Source organism: Apteryx mantelli, chromosome 2, assembly GCF_036417845.1.
Source record: "Apteryx mantelli isolate bAptMan1 chromosome 2, bAptMan1.hap1, whole genome shotgun sequence".
NCBI lineage: Eukaryota > Metazoa > Chordata > Aves > Apterygiformes > Apterygidae > Apteryx > Apteryx mantelli.
In genome coordinates, this window is record NC_089979.1 from 71,791,056 (window position 1) to 71,812,835 (window position 21,780).

Sequence of the window (21,780 nt, forward strand, 5' to 3'; positions counted from 1 at the left end):
AGGTCTCTAGTCCAACCTCCTACTCAAAGCAGGGAAAGCTATGGGATCAGACCAGATTGCTCTAGGCTTTATCCAGCTGGGTCTTGAAAACCTCCAAGGATGGAGACTGCACAGCCTCTGTGAACAACCTCTTCCACTGCTTGGCTGCCCTCATGGGGAAAAAGGGTTTCCTTATACCCAGGCTGAACCTTTGATTTCAGCTTATGCCCTTTGCCTCTCATCCTCCCACCATGCACCTCCGTGAAGAGCCTGGCCCTGTCGTCTTCTTCATAACCTCCCCATAGGTGCTGGGGGGCTGTCTCTTCTCCAGGCTGAACAAGCCCAGCTCCTGCAGTCTCTCCTCACAGTGCAAGTGCTCCAGCATCCCACCATCCTGATGGCCCTCTCCTGACCTCACTCCCAAGTTATTGATGTCTTTCCTGCACAGGGGGGCCCAAAACTGGACCCAGTATTTAGATGCAATCTAACAAGTGCTGAGAAGGGGAGATAACCTCTTCCCTCGGTCTGCTTGCTGTGACCTTCCTTGCCACGGACAGGCTGCTGGCTCCTGCTGTGCTCGCTGCTGCCACCACCCTGTGGCCTTTTCTGCACAGCCGCTGTGGGGGCTTCTCCAGCCCAGGCACAGGGCTTTGCTCTTGTACCTACCAAATTTCATAAGGTTCCCACAGGCCTCTCTAGGTCCCTCTGGGCAGCAGCCCTGCCCCCTGTATCAACTGGTCCCCCCCATTTGGCAACAGCTGCAAATGCTAGGAGCGACCACTTTGTCATCTCCTCCAGGTCACTGATAAAGAACACTTCTTTTTTTGCTTGCCTATTTTCGCTCTGTACCAAAACAGCGCTGTGAGGAAATCAACCTCAAAGCCTGGAGTAATATATTTGTGCATGGATTCTCACAAATGACATTCTGCTTCATAACTCCAGCTGGAATGTCTCAAGTGTCACAGCAGATTGATCATAAAATTTAGGGGGGGGGGGGGGAAGTCTCTCTCTTGAGGCTACAATAGGATTAAAGAATTCACTCTACTGGCAACCACATCATCCCAAACCCTAGTGCCTTGGTGGATGGAGCCAAAGGGCTCTGACAGATACAGTGTAGCAGATACAGCAGGTTATGGTATCATCAGCTGCCACCTGTCAACTCTACTTTTGTGCCAGACTTCAGGGCTCTACATAGCAAGGGTAACAGAATAGATATGTGTCAACATCAGCTACTCCACAACCCAAAGAACAACTTTTTTAAAATAGAATTCATGTGAATATGCAAGTTCATCATCAAGCTGATATTTCAGACAAATTCAAATTCATAGTAGTTCAGCTACTCCTCTTTGTCACAGGGCTTTTCTGGCAGTCTATGTGGTACCATAAATCTCACTCTGCCAACCTTTCCCCTCCCCTGCTGCTGGATTAACACTTTGAGAACGTGGCTGCAAGGCTGAGAGCAAGTGAAAGCTCACAATGCCAGCTTGACAGAAAGCAAGTAATGAAGAGGCCTCACGAACCTGTTTTTAGTTAGCATGACCACAGTAAAGCCAGAAAGACAGACATTTTCAGAAAGAAGCGTAATTTTAAAAGAGGACATAGTCCTTACAAACATTACAGATCAAGAACCCTAGTGAGATGTGGACTCCTTGGCCACAATAATTCTCCCATTATAACAGAAGGTTGCAAGTTTTGCAGGTGGCTGAGGTGCCTACTTCAGAAACAGAAGTAACTATTTTTTTTTCAAATAGTAATTCTTCAGTGCATCCATTGTCCAAACATCCAGTCATCCCAAAGACTCATCCTTTGATAAAGCCTACAATTTTAGCATTGACTACATACTTAAGAGAAGGGAGAACTCTTTTTGCCATTTGCAAATACTGTATTTAATTTGACCAAACTATGAATTGAATCCATCCATCTTTCCAGAGCATCTTCAACTTCCACAGAGTACAAAGAACAATGCGCAGCTATAGAGAGCTGGTGGACAGATAAGAAGAAAATAGTTTTAAAGTACTTCAGAAAAGCATGTCACCTGGTCATTGTAAAATCTTTTCTCTGTCTCAAGCTCATGATGCATCTTCAAAAACATTTACCTGAAAATTTACAGTATTAATAAAGTACATTTACATTTCTAGCAAAAGAATGCTTTTTGTTCACTACAGAGTTCCAGCAGATCAACAGCTGCTTAGTAAATTCACTTTAAAAACACCTCCAGTTAGTAACTAGCTATATCAAGTGTAAGCTGGCACATAAAACTATTCTTATATTATTAATAGGTCCATTTACCATGCTTCAAGAGTTATACTTATTTCCCTAAAAGCCTTAAAGCACTCTGCAAACATAATACTGTAACTGGCTTGCAAAGAAACAATATGGACATCACACTACACTACACACACTACAATATGGATCACACTACAACTAGATTATCTTCATCTATATTTACTGCAGAATATTTACACATGGATCACTATGCCATGAAATGCTTTAATGGCATCTTTACAGAGAACAGGAAATGAAGAACATGACACCAGGATGGGGGCTGAAAGGTCAAAGGAGACTTTTCCAAAGTCTTCTTTTCCCAAGCTGTCAGGAGCGAAGAGGTTTTTCAGACTGAGTGTGCTGGAGTCCCACAGTGCATGCGCCACAGATCAACAGCTTTGCTGACAATGGCATCGGTGTTATCTTGAGGAATCTATAAAAGATCAGGACAAGCTGTCTTGTCAGAGTATTTTACCTGGACTGTTTGTTTCAAATAAAAGATTTTAAAGTTCCAGTTTGAGTTTTATCTCTTCATGCAAAACAAAAAAATCTAAATCCCATCTCTGCCCTACCATCCCACCATAACTCAGTCCTACACACTCCATACTACCTCCAGGTTTTAGGCTGGTGTAGCATTGTCCTTCGCCCACACAAAACTTTTATTTAAAAAAATCATGAGACAACCACCAGGCAGATCGCACTTCACATACCTAAACTGACATCTGATAGAACTTATATGGGCCATCCATGACCATAGATATATCTAACCTAACTTACCTAGGTTACATTAGTCTCCTAAAACCCTGCTGCTATGCTCATTATTATCCATAGAAGGAAAGTTCAAGGTCAGGTTCACAGCCCCATCCTACATCAACACAGAGACCATGTGTACAGCCCGAAGATTCCTGCACAGGAAAGGAGCAAAAAAGGTGACAGAAACCAACCTTGTAAGGAGCTTTGAAGAAAAATTAATCCAACTTCACCTGAACTTACTTTCCTAGAAAAACCCTTTAGTATCCTGAGGAAATAGTCAGATTTGTAAATGTAGACACAGTAACACATTCCCCAAATCCTAAAACCTTCCAGTAGGCAAAACCTACTTTTATAAACCATAAAAGGCAATACAAAGCATGAAAGAGTACTTACGTTTTCCAAAAACTGTGTAATCTTTTCTGCAGTATTCAGTGCTATTATCTTCATTTTAAAAGTTAATAATATCTCCACAGCAACAAAAACAAGAATCTTGCAGGACCCACTAATAACTTTGTCCCAAACTCTAGAAAAAAAATTAAAAAGAATCACTAAACATTACTGAACTGCTTATCTACTTATTTATTTGCTAAAATAGTCTTCGCACAATCACTTTTTCCCAGTTATTTTTCTGAATAACAGCCATGTATTGAACTATTCAGGTTAGTGTAAATAAAAGACATTATCAATTGCTAAGTCTGTACAGAGTGGACAGATGGTAAGCAGAAATGTATTGATACCTATAGTATTGGTATGTCTAACACAAAAGCCTTGTTTAGAAATGGAATGGTTTACAAGTTCAAATACATAAAGCAAATCTTGTTTTAATAGCCTGAATTGTGATAACTATTCTATTATGGTAGCAGTGAGAATTTTCCTAGTGCAAAAAGGGAAACAAGGTTTATTTGCACACCTAATAAAGACACTCTTCAAACAGTTAAGCAGCTGAAAATTCAAATGGATGAGTTATTGAATAACTACATCTGAAGAGGCTAAATACTTCTGATCATTACTCTATGAGACATAAATATGATATATCAGCAGGATATAATCCATGGTGCTTACCTTAGACACAAGGAACAACTATTAATCCTTCCACTGTGCACAGTCTCTCTCAGAATTACCTAAGCACTCCTAATGACTTGCATGAAACCATACCTGGACCTGACGGTTTTAATGAAAACTGAGGAGTAGGCCTCAGTTAGTAGATTAGCAACAGAACTTCAGTGAATATTAAAAGGGATATAATACATTCTGCTAAAACAGCCTGCAACAATTTGAAATCATCATTCAGCCAGTAGCTCCATCTCAGGCCCAACTGAACAGACTTGGGCTGAAAGATTATCCAAAACCAGGGTGAAACCATCTGTCAGATGGCAGCTTTGTGATTTTGCATTATTTTTAGTTCTTGAATTTTAAGAGCTGTGTCAGAAAGACTTTGTAAAAAATATTGCTCATGCTCTTTCTGAGCACCTCTTAAAAGCATTTCTCCTTTCAAATAAAAACACGGGGGACAAAGATCACATGCTATCTTCCATATTCTCTGACTACAATAATACTAATGGAAAAACTTCTGCAGCCCACCTACAAACTTGGATCTATGGATGTTTCTTCAAAAGAAAGCTTAATTTTTATATGACCTTCACTCTTAGAAGAACTTGCACTTCAGCCTGGAATGGCAGAAAAACACAAGGCAGGCATAACATGAACTTTGACAGTTTAGTTGGAGTAGGTATCACACCTTTAAACAAGGCTTTTATATCTCCTAATGTGAACTGGTTGCTGCAGTTACACAATGGTCATTTTTTAAACTGACAAAAATCTATTCTTTCCTTTGTCAGTTTCTTAACCTTTCATTCGCTTAGCTCTTTTGATAGTATTTTCATAACCTCTCCATTCATCAAAAAATTTAGACCAGAATTAAATATATAATGAAGAAATAAGGAAAAGGATATGCAAAATCCTCAGAACTATTCTTAAAAATAAACAAACAGAAAACAACACGGGCAGACAGGAAAAAAAAAAAAGGCGCAGCTAATTTCTTTCCATTTGCAATTTAATTTTTAATTCCCTGTCTCAATGTAATTAAAAATGAACATAATTCCCACAAGGACAGGAACAATAAACAAACCAAGATGAAAATATTACTGCTTCCTTTGTTATTCAAGCACTCCAGCACAAGTGACCACTGTAAATGTAATACTGATGCTGAAGTCAGGTCTAGATGTTTTAAGCAAGGGTATGAGAAAACTGAAATACCAGTTTCTGTTCCATATTGTACAAGTTATTTCCATTCATTTCTAATACATTTTCCTTTGAAGCTCATCTGGTTAAACCCCCAAAATAGTTCCCCATGTGCTTCATGAACATCAGAAGTGTAACTACCCACGACAACACAGACTAAGAGGCCTCAAAAACAGGAAAGAATTTTTAAAGTTCGTATTTGTTAATTTGAATACAAACTTACTTATCCTAATAAGAGATACTCAGCTTTCTTTCATTATTTTGCTTTCCAAGTCTCCATAATTACACTACATTACAGTAAATTTCATGCTCAGAAAACATTTTAATGTTTTCCTGTATTATTTCATCTGATCCCTGAACAAGTATTTTAATGATGGCAAATCGGATGCAATAATTTTTAAATCCCCAGGTTCTAACAAGTTTTAGAAGAGGGCACATAGCAAAGTGGATGCTATGTTACCACTAACCAGCTGTGTTTGCTGCACTCATTTTTTTCCCCCTTAACATTTCCAGCTATTGTTACTGCCAATACAACTCCACCAGTGGCAGCAATAGGGGCATGACTGTGACAGTGATAAACAGATTAGCAGTCAGCACCTTGTCTATACCAGCAAACCCAGTAAGAAATGGCAGCATTAACTGCATCAAAAAAAGTTTACATAGAATGGAAAAAGCCCACAGCAGTTTCAACAAAACATGTATTTAGATGATTCTGTTCTATTGTACTTTCACTTTTTAAATAATGGCAAACATTTAAGATCAAGCATACTGTCAGAGATAACTTTTAGAAGCTTTTGATAATCTTAGAGATGGGGAAATTATTACATAAATGTCAACCAACTGTGTTAGCAGCCCTACCAAGGACTGCTGAAAAAGAAAGCACACACTAAATTAATTATTAGCTTTTTTGTGACTATTACTCTCTGTGAAATATAACAGTATTCAATTAGCCACAGGAACACTCTTGTAGGTATTCCTTGAACAGTGAAATAGTAGTAACAGATACAAAGAAAAATATAATGAAATAGGAAGCTAAGAGGTAACCAGCATGCCAAAGATCACACAAATGAAGCCATTTACTTTTCACTGATCTTTCAGAGAATGAGCTTTTCAGCAGACAACACACCTTACGTATTTTGTGCCTGTGTGTGGGCGTGTGTGTGAAGACAAGGCATTCTCAAGGGAGCTTTTCAGGTTCCTCGTCAGAACAGTGCAGTACTATAGCAAAAAGCATCACAAGGTTACTGCTCTCTCTTTTTCTGAAATATTATCATGACTCTCACACCTTTGGCACACAAAGGCTGCACCTAGGCTGCAAGGTAAAGCACACTCCACCTTATTCCCTGGTTCTGCTCTTCCAATCATCCAGGCCAAGGATGCTTGCTCTTCTGCCACACATCCGAGCGTCCTCCCAGTGGTAACTGGGCATGGGAGGACATGATGCAACTCACACAAGTGTCATCCTGATGTAGAGTTAGGACCTTGTGCCTCTCTGGTCCCCAGAGTTGGGAAGCAGCTGCATTACTTAGACATAGGCAAACAGCCGACTCAAGGGTAAGGATCCCATGTGTAAGTTTCTTTGTAGTAGCAGCCCACAGGCACAGTCATGCCCTCGCACTCCACAGTACATTTAAAGTATCTTTCATATTTCTGTTAATTCTACTAACAACTGTCTCATTTTTACAACTGGATGTAATTCATACAGGACGTGGAGGTCACAGTTATAAAACTACACAAGCCATACATTAATACATAAGGCAGTGCCAGCTTTGAGATGTAGTCATAAGATTTCAGGAGAACTATTGAGTACTTTGTCACAAACAAATTACCAGAGGCTAAAAACCTAGCTCCACCCCATCAGCGACTGCAGTCCTGCTACTGCCAAGTCTCCACTGCAAACTACAAATAATGTTAGTCAGGGACATGATACATGACTGGCAACATTGGGCCATAAAAAAATCCATAGCTTATACACAGTTTTAACTACAAAGCTGCACTACTACTGTTGTAGCTGGATCATCTGGGGTGACAGGGCTGGAATACACTGGCAACAAAAGTGCAATTTTGACTGCACAGCTGAAGCCAGAAACGGGAAACTGTGGTCGAACAGCAGGGCTCTCTGGCTGAGGGTCCATGCAGCGCCGTTGGAAAGCTCTCCATGCACGGGGCTTACTGAACAGATGCCGTGGCAGAATACGAGCAGAGAGAGCAATGGTGAGTACAAACAAGAGGTGCAATACAATTCTCTCCCTTTTTCAGAGATGAGTGTCTCTCGCGAGCCTGTGCTACAGGCAGGTCCATATGCCAGGAAGCACTGTGTCTATATTCCAGGTTGGATACAGAGCCTTGAGGAATTTTTTTCCCAAGCCAATGGAGCGGTTGGTACACTCCTCACTTTACCAATGTGACAGCTTTAAGAAGTTTGCTGAAGAACCTTGTTGCATGATACACCAAGTGTATTAGAGCCAACAAAACAGAGACACTGTGTAAGGTCAAAAGAAATGTTTCTGAATAAAACTGGTCTACCTAAGTTTTCCAAATGAATTTAGATTAAACTGATGCACAAATTTTACCTAAATTACAACTAGGAGAAGTGCGATATAAAATGGTATTTGTACTGAACGACGATGCACGTCAGGAATAAAATTGATATTATGCATACTTCATCTCACCATTATTGGATAAAACTTTCGCACAGCTGGCACAAATCTTGCACGTGTTAGAGGGAAAAAAAAAAAAAAAAAAAAAAAAAGATGTGATTTAAATTTAGCTGCCTGGCAGAGAAAACTACAATTTAGACAAGGCAACAACCTGTCTAAGAAAGGCAGTATTAAATCATAAGTTAAATTTAATCATAAGAGACTGAGCTCAAATCACCTCTCACTTGACCAACAAAAAAGTAAAACTCACAGGAGAATTGGAGACCTGTTTTTAATTCTCAGCAGTTCCAATACTGCCATTTGGCTACATTTCAGATAAGCATTCGGGCTTCCAGATACTAATCCAAACAATCTCCAAGCATTAATTAAGTTCATCTGTTACATGCTGCCCATAACGTATGTTACTTCCTTAGCAAATGAGCCATTATGATTACAACTGAATAATTCAGAAACCTAAACGGACAAGGAAGAGTGTACTTCTATCATATCCCCGTAAGAACTGTTGGGAAGTGGGATTGCTGTGCCATCTGATGTTCCATCACATTGAAATTTTTTTCCAGTGGCACAAAAAGTCAGTAATTTTGACATTTTTATGCAAAAAAATTTTTTTAATATTAAAAATATACCAAAACACTCTATTTCGATACAGTAAAACAGAGTATACAAGAATGTTAAGCAGTAGACTAGACAAAATATTTTATATTGATTCAATAAACTGATTCAAAATGATACAAGTAGAAACAAAGATTCTGACAAGATGAAATACGAAAATCAAAATTCCACATCCAGATTTTTTTCCTTTTACGTTATCAAATTGATACAGCTCCTAGAAATGTTGAATTTTCAACAGAAATTTCAACAAAAATGAATCTTCCAACAGAAAAACTGCTCTGTTGGAAATTTCTCATCCCACTGTAGTTCTCAGTCATAAGCCCTACTATCACACTATCAAAAATTAAGTCGCACAAGCTCTAAAAAAAAAAAAAAAAAAAAAAAAAGTGCATCTCCTAGAAGGCATGCAAACAGGTTCATTGTGCAGCAGTTTGCAAAGAGTATTTCAGACCATAGAAGCCTACAGAAAATGAGGTTTGAATAAACTTGTAAGTCCCATATAACGCACTCACTTCTGCTGACAAGCTGCATTAACTTTCATACAGAGAAAGCACAATGAAGCAAAATCAATCATTACGTACTAAAATTAACCTTTAAATATAAATATGAAACAGAGGTGCAGGCAAACTGTAAGTCATTCAATTGCTTTTAAGGATGTAACAAACATTTTATACATGGTTACTGTACCCACAAAACTAAGGATAAAAACTGCCCATCATATACAATCACTACACACCTACACTTGATTATTTTGTAGCCTTATAGGTGCTTGACAAGAATAACTTGCTATATAACAATTAAGTGCCACAGGGTAATATCAAAAGCTCTCCTATCAACTCCTTCAGTTCTGGTTCAAAAAAATTTATTGTTTCTATTCCTTGCCAGCATTAGAACATGTATAACCTCAAAGACCACTGTACCACAAGACTGGAGAGCATGACTGATAATCTTATAGCTTGTTCTATAAAAACACTGTATTTTCATAAGGGCAAAGAAAACGTTTTAAAAGGCAGCTGAAACTTCCCCTGAATCTTCTTGTTCCTTCTCAAATTTTTAACGGGTGGCTGAAAACAAAACCATCCTTTTCTCTGCTATTAGCGACTCCCTTGTCAATGCAGAAAGGATACTCTTCATCTAGCTTGAATTTTCCATTATCCAGGAGTTCTCAGATGGTGGAATTAGAGAAATCATACAAGCATCATTTCAAAGGCCCTGCACTGAGAATTTTCCTTTTTGAAAAGCCAGACAGCCTATTTTCAACTGTAGAATCCTGCTATAATGCACTGTCATTTCATAAACATTGTAATACTGAGCCTGCTAATACTTTTTAAAATAAACATTCCCAAAATCTTTTTAAATCTGATAACAACATATAATGACTCCCTAAGCAAGGATTTCAGTTAAAAAGCTTGAAAACTGACTACATTCAGCTCTCTATCCCTAAATGGGAATTTGGAGTTTTAAATCCTAAGAGGACAGAATGTTTAACAGAATCATCTGCTATATTTAACTCCATCCTTTTTTAATTTCAATACCAGAAATGATCACACACAGATTATCTTGCATCAGTAACAAGTGGAATTGAATCAAATTTTATCATTTCCAAATCAGCATTACTTTTGAGTCAATTCAATAATCTTACAGATGAAGTAAGGGAAGCTCATCTGCTGGTGGTAACAAGAAGCTGGTACTACTAATGTACTACTATTTGCTACTAAGCAAATACAAACCAAAATGAAAAAAAAAGAACTTGCCTCTGTAAACTGGACTCAGGTAAACAGCCTGCAAAACACTTTTTAAACCAAAGATTGTAAGGAAGTTTGCTCATTGCAGAACATGCTTTCAGATGCATCAGGAGTCTGTTATCTTCAACATTCAAATACTGCTCCAGAATTTTTGGCTGAGAAAGGAATTGGAAAATTTTAGATGACTCATATCAGAGTACACTCCACAGTTAATGCACACTGTAAAACAGTGTATTTAAAAAATTAAATTTACATACAAACACATGCTAAAACACTGATCTTGCATTATTTTAACAAAAAACATGACCCAAGATACAAGTGTTGCTGATTTTTGCAACTAGTTAATTAGATACTTTATTAAACAAACACTTCCTATGTTCCCTAAATTGCTGACCACTAGCAGGACTTCTAATATATGCAGAATTCCCTGGCAACAAGGTGTTTGAGAGCTTAAGGCAATGCAGAGATTAAACCTGCACTAATTACCGCTACCATCACAAGTAAAATTGAGTTTCATTCACCACAAATCTAATCCTCTTAGCACTCATCAAAAAAACCTACACACAATGCAGCAAAACCAAGGAAATCAATTCTCAGAGTAATCCCTGTGCAATACATTAAAGGCTGGACATTGATTTCTTCTTTAAAAACCCACAGTATTTAGAAAGGCCAACAGAGCAGCATAAGATAAGGCTTCAAAACAAAAGTGAACAATTCTTATTGTGTGTTTAAAGTCTAATGTAACACAACACACATTTTCATAAATTTAAGAATTTCTTTATCCTTTTTGTCATAATTAGAGAATTAGCTAATTACTTTAGCTGTCAAAGGAAAACATTTCCTTTGTCCATATTCTAACATCCAGAGATTTGGTACAATAACATAAAACTAGAGAGGGAGACACTTGGGAGACACTTGGCACTCCCTTTGTAATGACAGTACATTCTTTCTTTAAAAATACTCCTCTGTCCTTTAAAAGGAATTACAGAAATTGGTATAATTGAATGTAACAACTCCAGCAATAGGAGGCAGGTTTAAAAAAATATTTCTTAGTTCCAAAGGAATAACAAACAAAGGACATATCCTTAATACTCTGAAAAGAATTTTCATCCAATGATTGCTAGTACACAGATCCTCAAGTATGTTCATCTCAGTGGATGCTGCTAACTAAAAGATTTCTTGCCTTTAAGAGTATTTGAAGAATTACAAAAGCTTTTATACAATGAAGTAGATTTTATAAGTATGCATTTTCTTAAAAAAAAAAAAACAAAACAGTAAGACAGAAATTCAAAATTAACAGTCTATAAGAACATTTAAATGATCAGTGCTGAAAGAACTCTGTAACTTGATTTTCAAAATACTATTTTTCTGAAGATGCAAAGTACCCTACCCCATTTATAAAGTGACACAATTGTGCTTTGTCTCATTACAATCCAATGAGCATATGGAAGCCAGAGATGCATCCTAAAAAGCAGTGTAAATAAGTCAAAATGTTCTTAACCTTGTGACATTTTTAATTGTTTAAATAAATTAAACAAAACAGTTAAATCTAAAAAAGTAAGATCTAATTGAAATCTACAGTGTAGCAAATAAAAACAATTTCTAATGTTATACTAGACAAAGTATCTTACAGCACAGTACAAATTACAATGCAAGAGCACTACTCCCATTTTCTCAGAACTGTCGGCAAAGCAGAATCCAGGAGGTACCACCTCTGACACTCCACTAGCCTCTATGCACTGTAACTTCCAAAATGCTCCACAAGCATGGTTTCCATGACTTCTTCCTTCCCATCTTTATCTCTCTTCTCAAAAACAAACAAACAAAAATTTCTTACCAGTTGTTGTAATGAATCTTTGTGCTTGCTGTTTAGCTGATTCACAAAGCAACTAACAAGCCAGTAGCATTCTATAGGATCCTCCACCATTTCCTCCATTGCTTTAGCAATAGCAAGAAACACTTCATCTTCTGGTTCCTGGGAAAGCAAAAAAGTGAATACAGAAGTATTGGACTGTTTGATTCCATTTTGTTTTCACAAACAGAATGGAAAAGAAATATAACAATAACTTAAATCAATGTACACAAAGAGAGATACTAGCCATTCTAACATTCATACAGATACCCGTTAAAGCAAAATGAGAAAGACATGTCTTATTTTTTAAATCAAAATATCCAACTGGAGTTTGAAGAAACTCTGATTCAAAGCTCTCAAGTATTCTCACAAGAGATAACATTACCTCCTAACAAAGTAGCAATATTTCTACTTCTGTGCACCACACTACTTATTATTCTACATACCAGCAGATATTTTCATCCTTTTCCTTGCTGAGGGCCAACTAGGCCCCTCAAAAACCTTTGCAATGGACCTCAGTTATTCGGGGAAAAAAATGTAGCCATGAGCTGTATCCCCAGCTTCAACATACAGAAAATGATTTGGTTTGAGATAAACATCTTCCTGGAGACAAATGAATATTGATCCCAAGTGATACTCTCTTATTCTCGCAATAAAATACTACAGGTTTGTGACAGTCACACTATCTTCTTTTCACCAGGTGGTATACTTTCCTACCACAAGCATCAGCATGCCTAAACAACAGTTACTGGTATGACTGCACACAGTGTAGATGCATGCAAGCTAACTCTAAACCAACTAGGTTTAAGGCAACAGCTAGCTCAGGAAGTCTTTAAACTGAGGAGACACATAAGGAGAAGGCTCTGTATTTGCCCTGTTTATTACAGTCTTCCTTAAGTGGGCAGTACTGGCTACTTTAGGAGGCAAGATAACAAGCTAGATGTGTACTTACGGTTTGATCTAACATAACCATCAGTAGGAGCTAGCTACAGCATCACAGGGTTTTGAACAGATTACAATTCAAGCAAAACATCTGGATAGTCTAAATACCACTGGGATATGCCTCAGCTGTTACACAGACTGCTGCAATGCACACATACCCCTAATTAAACTCTCTGCTTTCATACACAGAAAACATGCAAGTCATGCAAGTCTGCTAAAATGACCAAATTTCATTTCATTTTAAAACATTTAGAACAATCCAGCATGATTTTTATCCTCCCTCTGCCTCCACAGAAACACATCTACATAACTATCAAGCAGTCTCCAAGTTTAAGGGGACAGTGACTGCACTGAAAACTGGCTGGCATAACAGGAAAACAAGCACTTTCTGCAGCCAAACAAGCATAACTCACAGTGACAATGACAGTGTATGAAGTCTTCTAGTAAAAAACATGCCTGGATTTTCCATGATAGCTTTATCTATCCAGGATATACTCTTTACAACAGTAAAATAGCTCATTAGAAAAGCAAGCAAGCCTGTGAGCTAGTACAGTCAATTGCACAAAAGAGGATGCAATGGTCCATCACTAGTCAAAATAAAAATATTATGCAAGTTCTTATATCAAATTTAGTTATTATAGATGAACAATAAGGCAAACAGGGTTCGATTTAACATAGATGAATTAACAATAAATAAGGGGTGAGTAAAACCCACGTCAAGAAGTCCCACGGCTCCTTTCATCACCTCCTCTTTCATAGATGCTTACACATGAGGTCTGCACATTGTTCTTATCATCACACTATAGACTTGTTTACCTATATGTGAGTGTACTGTAAACTACAAAGTACATGCTGTACTTGACAGAAGCCTAGATCTGTCAGACTAACAGAAAAAGGTCAGTTCATTAAAGTCTAGATTTAAAAACAAATAATTCAAAAATATGAGGTAATTTGCATTAAATTGCTGCTTCTAGTAGCTCTGAATTATCCTTGCTCCAGGACATTTAAGAATCTATGAGCTTCAGTAAGATTATGTCATTTTCATTTCAGTGCCATAAAGAAATTAAGGTGAAAGCTAGAGTACAAAAGGCTTGAAGCCTAGCAGGAAAAATACACAAAAGATATTTTAAGGCATAAAATCTTATCTAAGTATCACGGGAACAAAAAGACAAAAACATTTTGACTATAATCACGTATTTTATATTAGTACTTCTCCGTTTTCCATTCACCTCACTTTATCTATGTATACCTGTTGGGCAACTTACAGCTCAGCTTCTCAAACGGTTTAAGTATGAAGCTACCTAAAATTAAAATTATTTTAAAATTATTTAAAAGACAAATAAAGTGGCAACTGACCAAAGGAAAAGCCAAGTTTCGAGGCAACTTTCCTGATTCCAATTGATGTATCCGGAGAAAAACATCTACCTGTGGGGTAGAATCATTGATAAAACGAATTATACGGAGAGCATGGTGTATATCCCAGTACTGCTCCCTCCGGTAATTCATCACCAAAGTATGAGATTCATGGTGAGGAGGAATAATCCCTAAAAAAACAAAAAGAAAAAGAAAAATAGTAAAGAGGAAAAACAGAGCAACCCAACTTCCTTTCTGAGAAGTTTGCCTAAATACAATTCCTAGTACAATTCCAGTCTACAAAAATGCAGGTGGCACTGCATTCCTTGTATAAGCTTTGTCAAAGAATAAAGAGGAAAAATCCTACAACATTAGAACTCAGTGGACCAAGAAAGCACTTTAGTGTTAGATTCATAAAAACAAACATAACATGTTAACTGAGCATAGGAAAAATCTACCCTTGGACTTTTGTTTCTCAAGCTCTTCTACGAGGTTTTCAGCAACTGAACACTAATTCTTTCATCTATTATGTTAACGCACTGATAAGAAATGTCATTGTTGGGATAGAAGGAAAATAATTTAATTAGTTTATTTTCCCTCTTCAACAAATTTACTTTATTCTTAAATTGTGAATCTTACCTGTCACTACAGGTTTTTACTTACCTGTAGTTTTTAAACACAGTACTACTTGTGTATTTATGCCTAGCTTCCTTTTATTTTGAAAATAAAGTGGATGCATAATAGTTTTCAGGTACCTTAGCTGTTTCTGTTCTCAGATTCTACATTTCCAATGAGATGTCCAGGAAACATATGCATGCAATTTACTAATGCAAAGGTATTGGACATCTCAGTCTTACTATTTAATTTATTATTACATCTCTGCTGGAACATTCCTTGCATAGTATCACGGAGATTAATCCTCTGAAAAAAACATTCAGAAGAAAATCAGTCACATCGGTTAAATCAATTATAGATTAAAACTTAAGAATATTGCCCAAATACTTTGCAAATTAAGGTTTTTGACTTTCTCAGCACAACACAAATATGCCAAATGCCTGTCATTTTTCTACTTTTCTATGAGAAAAAAAAAGAATAAAATTAAATCCAAGTAAAGATGTAGAGAAAATGTAACTGCTTATGATATCCAGAAAAGATGCTGAACATTTCACTCAATACTTCCCCTCACTCAAGACTCAATCTCAGTGTGCACTGATATTCACAACAAAACTGTCACTGGCTTCAACAAAAGGAAGAGCTTACAGACACCAAAGCAAAAAAAAAAAAAAAAAAAGCCACTGCCATATTACTAGCATTCCGTACTATTTCTATACTATTCTATACTATTTCTGTCATAGAAACAGATGAGAACAAAGCGTTCTTCAGAAATCAGCCTTGTAAAAGGCTACCTGCTGCTTTCATTTTTCATTAAAAGAAAAAATTATTGCTGCCAAGTGTTAAACCATGAAATTGCTCAGTTTTAGTAACAAGCACAACAGGCAGAAACTTATCTTTTATTTGCCCACTGAAAACCTGGCCGCACTGCAAAAGCTGGAGCAGATCAAGCCATTTTGATATGATGCAAAAAGAGTCAACACCATAACTATGTACGTACATATTGCCAACTAAATTGCTTAAATAAAGACTACCACCTTAGGCAGACAAAAAAGAAGCTTAAACAACAGAGAAATGCCTAGAAATCATTTTAGGGCAGCCTGCACACCATGATGAGTCATACTTGAACAGAAAGTTAACAGGGACATCACTGACATACCACATAACCTGGGACAGCATCAAGACCTGTTATGGTTCTGGGATAATACTGCTGATAGGATAGAATCCCTTTTGTTAAACTTTATTTTTTGTTAAAAATTATTTAGAGGAGAAATGTGCAGGGCTGTTGTTCTAATTATTTAGGGAAAGATACTCTGCACTGCTATTCTGACTGCCAGCTTTTCTAATGAGCGTTAACACTAAAATGCAGTATAAGTAAATTCCTTCTACCTTATACCTATGTTCACCCAAAGAGTGCACAGAATGACAGATTAATGCATTACACCATGCTGTTTTGCATACTTCAAATAAAACCATCTGCAAGCTTTTAAAATGTGAAATCCTAAAAAAAAAAAAAAAAAAAAAAAAAAAGTTTGAAAACCTCTCTCCTGCTTTCTGTGTACTCAGACATCCAATAATAACTTTCCATACAAGTAACTCAGAAGGACCCAACCTGAATAACACTGTTTTGTGTTAGGCTCATACGATTCACAAATCATCATATTTAGAACAGTCAAACACACACTGTTGGCTGTATAAGTTTGCCAAGAGACTCTTTTACTATTACTATGAGATCCTTTGACCAAGAATGTAAGTTACTCGTCCAAATCACCTACACTATATTTCCTCCTACTAATATTTTAAAAGATGCTGACTACTGCAATAAGGCCCAGGGTACAAGATTTTTTTTCATCCTAAAATTAGTCCTCTTGTTACTCGGGCTTTTATCAGGTAGGATCACTCTGCTAGTTCAATGATCAATATCAAGAAGTTCAAGTTCTATAATTTAGATCTTGCACCTTCCATGCACTGTTCATTTACCACTTTTCCCAAAAAAGGCTTACAAATCCAAATATGCAGGAATATAAAACCAAATGACAGTTAAAATGACAGTTTAAATGACAGTTTAGAAACCTGGAGGGAAAAGGAAGGAAAAAAAAAAGAAAAGAAAATCCTTTAAAAAGATTGTTTCAAACTCAACTAAAACTTTCTAAGACATATTTAGAACTCCAGAAACCGCAGTGGCACATGGAGACCAAGGTAAGGGAAACAAGACATAGGACAGACATTTACCTGGACATTGTCCAAAACCATAGCAGAGCCTAAGATATATAAATATCCCAAATTGGAGAAAAATTGTTTTGTAAACTACTCAAGGCTAGTTTTTAAACTACTCAACACTCTGTGGCAGTAGTGGCCAATCTTCCTGACTCTATGAATCATACGCCAAAATCTTCATATAGGAGATATCCATGAGACCTGTATCACATTTTCTGGAGAGCCAAAGGTCTAGGGAGAAGTAAGACAGTTCAGAGATGGGAGCAGACACAGCTTCCAAGACAACCTGCAGGCTGAGGCTGCTGGTTTCTCCCTGATCAAACAGCACCTCAGACTATCAGCACGGCCCTGGTAATACAAGACTCAGCACGGGCACTACGCTCAAGCTTTTCAAATGTTGCATGATGCTCACGCACCAGCAGTTTCGTCAATCAAATTTCTGTTCCAGAGATTTAGTCATAAAATATACCTCTCACTCAGCCTGGCAGTTTCTTTACAGTCAGCAACTCTAAGGAAAAATTGTGCAGAACCAGAGTTAGAATTCCCGAACTCTCCACAACCCCTCCCATCTCCAAGTGGCATTTCCTCACATTTTAGTATATCCAACCTATTCGACTAGTTACTTGCAAAAGGCCATTAGTACTTTTTGAATTAGCCATCTGAGTAACCCACTTCAAGCAGAAGAGAATTTAGCCCATTTATGGTTTCTGGGGATACTGTACATATCTCTGGTCTCATAACTTCTTTAAAGGCAAATACCATTTAAAGCTATAAGCAAAATCAAAGCAAATCCTCAAACCAAAGTCTTTCAGAACACAAGCTTCTCCTGAGAACAAATATTTATTTCCATACTAACGCCCAGTTTCTTAGGTTTAATCACAGCTTCACTTCAACTTAGTCGTCTTTTATTTTAGGAACAAAACTGAAAGTTTTATCAGCTGTCAGTTACTCCTGTATACATCCACCTTTCAAATCCATTTTATAAATGAACTTGGATAGCGTTACAAAGTTAAACAGAGATAAACTCTTGTGTGTGTGCTTCTGCAAAAAAAAGTATGCACATTATATTAAGTTTTATAATCACTGTTGTGCAAATTAGGTGGATGCAAAAGTAGGCTAAATATGTATCACTAGGCAAATGATTACAAATAATACATATCATTAACATTCAAAAAAAAAGAACTTCTTACATACTAATATCTACACAGAGAATCACAGATATGTTTCATACCTAAAAGCACCTTCCACACCAATATACGATACACAGATGGGAGAGGAAACCTTTGACTAAATGTGCAAAGCTTCTCAATATCTGTAGAGAAATAAAAAAATAAAATAAAACCTTAAAGTAAATTTGAAATATTGTTATCAATAGTTGTGAGACTCCGATTCACAAGTATGAAAAATCCTTACCTGCAGAGAGACATTTCCACTTTAAGTCATATATTATCAATAAATGCCTTTATCATTTCAGTTCAGAATAAAATGTGCCATATAAACTGCAACAATATTTCTTTTGAAAACTATATATACTGGCTTGATTTACAATAAAACTATAGCTATCCTATATGCTATCTCTCATCCTTTATGTCTTCCTGGCTTAAAGAATGAGAGAAGAAAAAAAGAAACAAACAAGCAGACAGATCTAAAATACTTTTTAAAAATCAGGTTCTCAAGTTTTTGAAACTCAAAGGACTGACGAAACAAAAATATCCTGCGGGTGTGAAAAGCAGCATTAACAAAGCAACTAGTGGTAAAAAATGCCAAACTTTAATGAGTACTAAGCACAGCAGCTACAAACCATTTATTATTTCAAAAAAAGCAGGGAAAAAAACTTTCAAAATAATACAGGAAATAGTAAAATCAACTTGCCCAAACGATCATCTTTTAAGAGAATTTCCAGCGACTTCTTTTCTTCAACTCCACGAAATCCCACTTTTTCATAATACACTGACCGGAAGTTTCTCTGAGAGTCATCAGCCATGATCGATTCCTTTTGAGGAAACAGTAATTTCCCATAAGAGTTACAAGAATACATTCATATTATATTGAAGTCAAGTACTTTTGCACACTAGTAAGAGTTGACTCCCTATGTCTCTATAGTACTAATAAAATTTATAGATTTTGAAAATCTTCGAAGTTTTTTTTTGCAGCATATGCTAACATATACAGCCATAAAAATAAAGAATTGGAACTAAACAAGGTCTTAAAGATAACAGATTTCCAAACAAAATACATGAACTTTTTCTTTCTGTAGTGCATTACACTCCTTTAAAAAAAATTTCAAAAATGCTGGAGAGACACTTGGTGTTTTATGTGAGGTCACATATTTCAAAACCAGTAAGAAAAACTGCAGTTAAGAATCTGAGAAAATTCTGGCTACAGCAACCCTAGTCAAGCACAACTGTTAACCAGATACGTAAAGTCACTGGATTTCACACTCACCGGGCAAGTTAACCAGAGGCAAGGGGAGGCCAATATTGGCCCTAGTAGCAGAGAGGTGTTAGGAAGGAATAAGACTAGGTACGCAGTTTTGTTCTTAAATTGCAGACTTGAATTAAACGTTCATGCCGTTATCACATGTCGTGTCAGCCACAGTCTTGAGCTAGTCATTCTAGTACCAAAAGATAAAAACATCTCATCCCTATATTGGAAACAACAGTAAATTGCAGTAAGAACTTTGCTTTTTATAACAGGCAATTTCCATTTCAATTCAGTTCAACCTTCTAAATATCAATTCTCTCTCATTCTCTTCAGGCTTGCAGATAGGAGAAAGTTCTATTTCATAACTCAAAGTGCTAAAACCAATCTTAACGATAAAAGTGATAGAAGCAAAATGTGGAGAAAAATAATTTTTTGTGCACTTTGGGTGATGAGCAATTATGGACCAAAAAGCTTTTCTAGCGAAATTATTCTGTTCCTTGCTGAACCGAAGCACAAACAGGAACAAAGCATTTGCAGATATAAATAAAGGCCACAACTTTTCAAAGGATACATATACTCAACTTTGCGCTTCCACTAGGCCTATTTGTGTTTCAAATTAAGTCCATTTTTAGAGCTTGGTAGGATTAGGGACAAGACCTGCCAGAAAAATATACAGCAACAAAGAACTAACACCTTCTGAGTTTGCTCAAATACTAGTTTAAAACCAAGAAAAAAAAATTAACATTACTTGTAAGACATTTCGCTTATGCTTTATATTTATGAAAATGACTGTGATAAATGCATGTATCATGCAATTAAGGGTCCAGCTATCAGGCTGTTTATTAAGTTATACTGCTGCAATGCTCGTAAGCAGAATTCAGGTGCTAGATATTCAACTACTCTGAAATATTTAAAAATTTTTAAATGTGAATTTAATAGGCACTATTTAGACAACATTTAGCCTCTGCTGCTTGTGGAAAGAAAGCTGACAGCAGAGTCACAAAACAGAGACAAACAAATTTGAAAAATAACAGCATAAAATATGACAAAGGAATCCAATTTTAATCATTTTAAACTATCACTAGACCAGCATTACACTTGATTTACTGAATAGTAAAAAGGCAAGAAAACTGTTTCCTCCTTCTCTCCAAATTCAGAAATGTATTTTCTTGTCGGGCAAACAAGCAATGTTCCAATCTTTGCACATCTTGTCAACGAACCAGAAAAAGCAAGGGAGGTAAGTAAATCCCTGGCCAGCCCATTAAAAGTACCCTGGTTAAAACAGTGGATTTAACTCATTCTACTTTCAAAGTATTTTCGGCCTTATCAGCTCTTTTCATCATTTTACTACACTGCATGCCAGGTGATTTTAAAAACAATAAGGAAATAAGAATATTTAACAAAGAGACAAACACCAGGACCCTTCCTCCCTGTTTTCTCTTTCTCTTTCTCTTTCTTTCTCTCTCTCTCTCTCTCTCTCACTCACACACACACACACACACACACACACACACACACACACACACACACACACACACACACACACACACACACACACACACACACACACACTCACACAGACGTTGGTGAGCCCCAACCCCGAGCAGCGGGCGACCCGGAACCCCCCGCCGCCCCCCGGCACCTCGTGCAAGCGGTCGCGGCCCGCGGACGCGGCCCCACGGCGCGGCGGAGGCGGGGCGCAGCGCAGCGCACGCGCAGTCCCGCCCCGCCGGGGCGGGAGGCGGAGCGCGCGGCAGCCGTGTCAGTTGGGGTTTGACGGCCGCGCGCCCAACGGCCGCGCGTGGCGTTGTCGGGCTCCCTCCTCAGAGAGCCGCGGGTAGCTGCCGGGTCTGCCGCCCTTTCTCACACGGCCCCCCCCCCCCGGTTGTCGGACAGAGCTGGCTTGTCCCCCCGCGAATTAAACCGATGTCAGGGTGCTTCTGGGCCCTGATAGCTGGTGCCACGTTCCTGCTCTTCCCCATAATAAAGCTTCAGGTGTGCCCAGAGCTACATACATAGAAAAAAGCAGCATCTCTCATATATCTGCCCTGAGGTGATGTGTAAGGTTTGAGAATTTATATAGAAGAACAGGCTGTGAACAGTACAGCAATAGTTAGAGCAGTCG

At 37.5% G+C, this 21,780-nt stretch overlaps 1 protein-coding gene across 3 annotated transcripts; it reads right to left on the minus strand.

The window, feature by feature from the left end:
- Positions 1-1,840: 1,840 nt before the first annotated feature.
- On the minus strand, positions 1,841-21,378 carry TBC1D7 (TBC1 domain family member 7). Of its 3 annotated transcripts, XM_067290854.1 has the most exons (10): positions 21,298-21,352; positions 19,677-19,875; positions 19,104-19,224; positions 18,463-18,543; positions 14,406-14,593; positions 12,093-12,230; positions 10,265-10,410; positions 3,391-3,520; positions 3,022-3,149; positions 2,598-2,677 (listed from the first exon to the last, which is right to left on the minus strand). In XM_067290854.1, the coding sequence occupies exons 3-9, from the start codon at positions 19,213-19,215 to the stop codon at positions 3,066-3,068; spliced, it is 879 nt and encodes a 292-aa protein (XP_067146955.1). In that variant the 5' UTR covers positions 19,216-19,224; positions 19,677-19,875; positions 21,298-21,352; the 3' UTR covers positions 2,598-2,677; positions 3,022-3,065. The 3 variants fall into 3 exon arrangements, with proteins under 3 accessions (XP_067146954.1, XP_067146953.1, XP_067146955.1); XM_067290853.1 differs by lacking the exon at positions 3,022-3,149 and having other exon boundaries at positions 1,841-2,677; positions 19,677-19,845; positions 21,298-21,378; XM_067290852.1 differs by lacking the exon at positions 3,022-3,149 and having other exon boundaries at positions 1,841-2,677.
- Between the last annotated feature and the right edge of the window lie 402 nt (positions 21,379-21,780).

Coding starts and splice junctions, on each gene's coding strand:
- TBC1D7 (XM_067290853.1), bottom strand. CDS start 19,215: ATGGCTGATGACTCTCAGAGAAACTTCCGGTCAGTGTATTATGAAAAA. Junction 10,411..12,092: donor AAGATTCATTACAACAACTG/GTAAGAAATTTT, acceptor TTCCTTTCTCAG/CCAAAAATTCTGGAGCAGTA. Junction 3,521..10,264: donor CCTGAGTCCAGTTTACAGAG/GCAAGTTCTTTT, acceptor TTTTTTTTCTAG/AGTTTGGGACAAAGTTATTA.